The sequence below is a fragment of the Condylura cristata genome, unplaced genomic scaffold, assembly GCF_000260355.1.
Source record: "Condylura cristata isolate star-nosed mole 26May11 unplaced genomic scaffold, ConCri1.0 scaffold00026, whole genome shotgun sequence".
Taxonomy (NCBI): domain Eukaryota; kingdom Metazoa; phylum Chordata; class Mammalia; order Eulipotyphla; family Talpidae; genus Condylura; species Condylura cristata.
Genome location: NW_004567127.1, coordinates 901,804 through 906,332, shown reverse-complemented (window position 1 = coordinate 906,332; position 4,529 = coordinate 901,804). Strand labels below are relative to the sequence as shown.

At 61.8% G+C, this 4,529-nt stretch overlaps 1 protein-coding gene across 1 annotated transcript in view; it reads left to right on the top strand.

The window, feature by feature from the left end:
* Positions 1–4,529, top strand: part of TARS2 (threonyl-tRNA synthetase 2, mitochondrial (putative)) — an 8,644-nt gene that overhangs the window by 326 nt on the left and 3,789 nt on the right. The window contains exons 2-7 of the mRNA XM_012730003.1: positions 43–239; positions 405–528; positions 2,025–2,149; positions 2,876–2,993; positions 3,108–3,172; positions 3,402–3,746. Of these exons, the coding sequence (XP_012585457.1) occupies positions 43–239; positions 405–528; positions 2,025–2,149; positions 2,876–2,993; positions 3,108–3,172; positions 3,402–3,746 (974 nt within the window). The remainder of the gene's footprint in view (positions 1–42; positions 240–404; positions 529–2,024; positions 2,150–2,875; positions 2,994–3,107; positions 3,173–3,401; positions 3,747–4,529) is intronic.

Sequence of the window (4,529 nt, the reverse complement as noted above, 5' to 3'; positions counted from 1 at the left end):
AGCCGGCGCTGGAGCGTGCGGTCCTGACGCGTGTGCCTGCAGGCGGCGGCGCCGGCCCTTCCGCGCCGGCTGGCGGAGCGTCTCGGCCTCTTCGAGGAGCTGTGGGCCGCGCAGGTGGAGCGGTTGGCCCGCCAGGCCCAGCGGGGACGCCGGCCCATCAGGGTCTCGCTGCCCGGGGGCCAGGCGGTGGACGCGGTGGCCTGGAGCACGACGCCTTACCAGATCGCCCGGCGCATCAGGTACTGGGCCGGGGTCGCCGGTTTCTCTGCGCCCTCAGGCCAGAAGCAGGCCCTGTTGGCCCGTGACACGGTTCCCCTCGCGAGCGTGCGGTTGCTGCAAACTGGCCCCCGGCCTCTGGTTGCTGACACTTTTTCTCCAACCCCCGCCGGCCCCCGCTGCTGAAGCCCGACCCTGGCCGAGACCGCGGTGGCGGCGCGGGTGAACGGGGAGCCCTTCGACCTGGAGCGGCCCCTGGAGACGGACTGTGACCTCGGGTTTCTGACTTTCGCTTCTGCAGAGGGGAAAGCAGTAAGTTTCCGACTTGTGAGGAATACAGTAGCTGCTGAGCCAGGAGCTGTTTGAGCAGCTGTTGCTGACGTTCCTTGTGCCTCAGTTTCTGCATTTGTAATTGGGAGAGAGACCGACCACAGGTTGCTTACTTTGCTTACTCCTGGCCAAACCAGAAACTTACGATGAGTTTCTACTTAGCCTAGGGGTGAAAAGGACAGACAGTAAGTGAAAGGGGAAGGATAGGGGCCTACCTAGTGGCCTGGGGGTTCAGTCTCAGCCCTATGGAGCTGTTGCAGCGGCTGCGGCACGCATTCGATCCCCGGCCAGGGAGGGACCCCCAGGATGCAGCAGACCTCTCCTGTCTCCTGACTCTTCAGTCACCTCACATTTTCTGCTCCCCACTCTGTCTCTGGGGAATCCTCTCACTCCCGTGTCTCTAGCCTACACCCCAATTATTCTACACACACAAAATTGTACAATAAAAGGATAATTAATTAAAAAAAAGAAAGGCGCATCCCCGCACCTCTTTGGTGGGCAAATAACGTTAATGGGTTCTTTCTTCACAAGTAGCACCCAGCAGTCACGCAGCGCGGCGGCGTGACTGAGTGCTTCTCTGGGTCACAGGCCCGCACTGTTTGCGGCCGGCCCCGAGGTGACGGACGTTCATCTCGCCTGTGTGCTCACTGGCCCCGCACTGCCTCAGAGGAAAGAAACCTGCCTCTTTCCTCCAGCAGCACTCATTGCCCATGTCCCTTCGTCTGAGCTCTGGGCGCCTTTTCTTCCTGGCCACCCTGTGACACCCATGCCAGCAGCCGGCTCTGTCCGCTTGTCCCTTCACGGAGGTGACGGGAAGCTCTTTGGCTCTTGGGTGCCCGGCACAGCTGACTGTGGCTCCAGGTGGAAGAGCCACGGAAACGAGCAGTTTCGCCCCAGCGGCACCTCCACATCGTCGCTTCTGCGTCCTGAACCCCAGAAAGCCAGTGCCCCGGCTTTGAGACAGCAGGCGAAGCCCCCTCCAGGGCGTATCTAGCCAGGCTCGCACTGGGGCGCACAGCCCGACCTCCCACTTTCTTGTGCCCGCTAGCTTGGCAGCTAGACCACCCTCCGGGGGCAGGGAATGGAGTCCCGCGTCCTCCGCGGAAAGCTGTGCCCAGGTCGGAGGAGTGTTGGCATCCTGCTAGCTATGCCGGACAGGAAAATGGGCGGGAAGATGTAACAGGCCTTGGGAGGCGCTGTCCGAAGGGGGCCCCAACAGTGTGACAGCTGCAGCGGAGGAAAGCGGACGGCGGCTCGGGCCGGGGCCGGGGGGCTGAGCAGGCTGGGGGTGAGCGCTCCCTGGCTTCCTTTTCTGTTCAAAAGAAAAATCTCTTAAAGCTGTTTGCGTTGTAGCCGCCCTGGAGGCTGCATCCCCAGCCCAGGGTAGCAGTCCCGAGGTGAGCCAGTCTGGCTTCACGCCGTCTCTGCCGGCGAGGGCGGGAGCGGGAGGCCAAAGGAGGTGTGACTCTTGTGAACAGGTGTTCTGGCACTCCAGCGCCCACGTCCTGGGGGCGGCGGCCGAGCAGCAGCTCGGCGCGGTGCTGTGCCGAGGTCCGAGCACGGAGTGCGGCTTCTACCACGACTTCTTCCTGGAAAAGCAGCGGTGAGTAGTTCAGGAAGGGGGTGACCCTGGGGTGGTTTGCTTTTAGAGGCTCTCCAGATTTATTTTCTTTTTTGAAATACAATTGACAGGAAATGGTCACGTAGGTAAAGCGTGGCAGGGCATGGTCTTAGGCCCGCGTGTACTGCCTGTGAGTTCGCCATAGCACACCCACACCTGCCCTCGGGGAGAATGAGGCGCGCTTGAGACGTCTCCTAGCAAGTTTCAGTACACAGTACAGAGTTATCTGTAGTCGCCACGCGGTACACGTAGGCGTAAATCTACAAAGTAGCTTTCGGATCTTAAAAGTTCAAACAGCTTATACCTTATTGGGATGGTTTCTGGGCCTCAGTTTGTTCGATTTGGAGGGAAAAGCTAGGGGAGCCCCTTGAGTTCTCAACTGTGACGCCCACTAGCCCACGCCTTTCCTCTTCTGTCTGACCCTGCTGGGAGTTTACTTTCTCTCGCCTTTATGAACCCTCCGTCTTTGCCTCTTCGCTCCTTAGTGATCAATTTTGTCTGTCCAGACGATCTGCACTGAACTTTTAACTTCACACGGACCTTTTGACCCAGTTTTGTAGCTGGTTTCCTACTTGCGTGGCCTTTTATTTAGTTTGTCCTTTCCAGTAGTCTCGATGTTTCTAGAGAGCAGGGTTGCTCCCCTTAGCCAGTAAGTGTATCACCCAGGTGATGCTTAGAGGCCACCAGCCAGCGACCGCCATCTTCCAGGACAGTTCGGGGCTCGGAGCTGCCAGCCTTGGAGCGCCTCTGCCAGGAACTTGCGGCCGCTGCTCGGCCCTTCCGGAGGCTACAGGTTTCCCAGGAGCAGCTTCGTCAGCTCTTCAAGGTGGGGTGGAGATGCCCAGGTTCCTGGGGCAGAGCCAGAGCAGCAGGGGAAAGGTGGCTCCCCAGCTCCTCTTGGTGGAAGTGAAGACTTCTCTTCACTGCTCCCTTGCCACAGGATAACCCCTTCAAGCTCCGCGTGATCGAGGAGAAGGTGACAAGTCCAACAGCAACGGTCTATGGGTGAGCGCTGTCAGGATCGGGGAGCCAGGGAGAGGTGGGGCTGTGCCAGGGACCGGGTCAGGGAGGGAGGTAGCAGGTGATTTGTGCTGCTCCAGAGAAAAACACACGGGGGGCAGGACTTACCTTTTATCCCCCACTGCTCTCTCGAACAGACCACTTCCGGTCTGCCACAGGAGGGGAGAAAGGTAGTTCGTTAACCCGGGGACCACTGATTGGCCCCTTCTCCTAGGTGTGGCTTGCTGGTCGATCTTTGCCGGGGCCCCCACCTTCGCCATACGGGACAGATCGGAGGCCTGAAGCTCTTAACAGTCAGTGGTGCGGGCAGGGCGGCTCCAGCCCGCTGGGGTCGGGCAGGGAATGGGCAGGTGGTGGTCTCGTGGCCTTTTTCTGTTCTGGTAGCTAGCGGGGAAAGCCAGAGGAGAAAGGTCCTGCGTCCCTGCCTCCCAGACACGCCCAGTCTGCTGGCAGGTGCTGGTCGCCCTGCCGGGACCCAGAAGCCAGTTCAGATTCCAGACTCAGGCGTCAGTGCTGAGGGAGGTGAAGCTGGGGGTGGACAGGCTGGACAGACCCCATAGTGAAGGCTGCTGTGGAGAGAGGAGGTGGGGAGCACCGTCCACGGGCTGGGGTGGGTGACCCGAAGCCAGGGGCGCATCTTTTACAGACTGCTCCCAGGCAAGATGGGTTACTGGGTGGGGTGGGGGAGGGGAGGGCTGGGCCTGTCCGTAGCCGGAGCCACTGCGCCTGTGCTGGCCCCGGCCCTGGCCAAGTGTGTCGCCTCGGTGAGCCTCTTCACCCGCCCCGGCTGGGGGGGAGGGGGGGTCACACACATTTTAAATACAAAAAAGTGAAATCTGCCAACTCCTGTCTGGCCAGTGAATCCGCAGTGTAGACATGAAACTCCCGGCGCGTGTGGGAGTGGCAGCCGCGCTGTGCCTGCGGAGGGCAGTGGCACTCGCCTGCCCTGGGGGTGTCCGGGGCCTGGCGTTGGACCAGGACTGTGGGCGGCTCCCCTGAGCCAGCGCTGCCGAGTGGGGGGCACCCTTAGGGCAGTGGGGGGGGGAGGAAGGCGGCAGGACGGGCGCGGGCTCGGGACACGTGAGCATCAAGATTCCGGCACCTCCACGCTGCAGCGGAGGGTCTCGCGGCTCCGTGGCGCCCTGCGGGTGGGCCGGTGGGCGCGGGTGGGGGCGGGGCGGGGCCTGCTGCTCTGCACACTGACGGCGCCGCCTGTCCTCACCCGCCCTCACCCGCCAACTCTGTTGTGCGCAGAACTCGTCGGCCCTGTGGCGGTCTTCGGGCAGCCCAGAGCCGCTGCAGAGAGTGTCGGGCATCTCCTTCCCCTCGGCCGGGGAGCTGC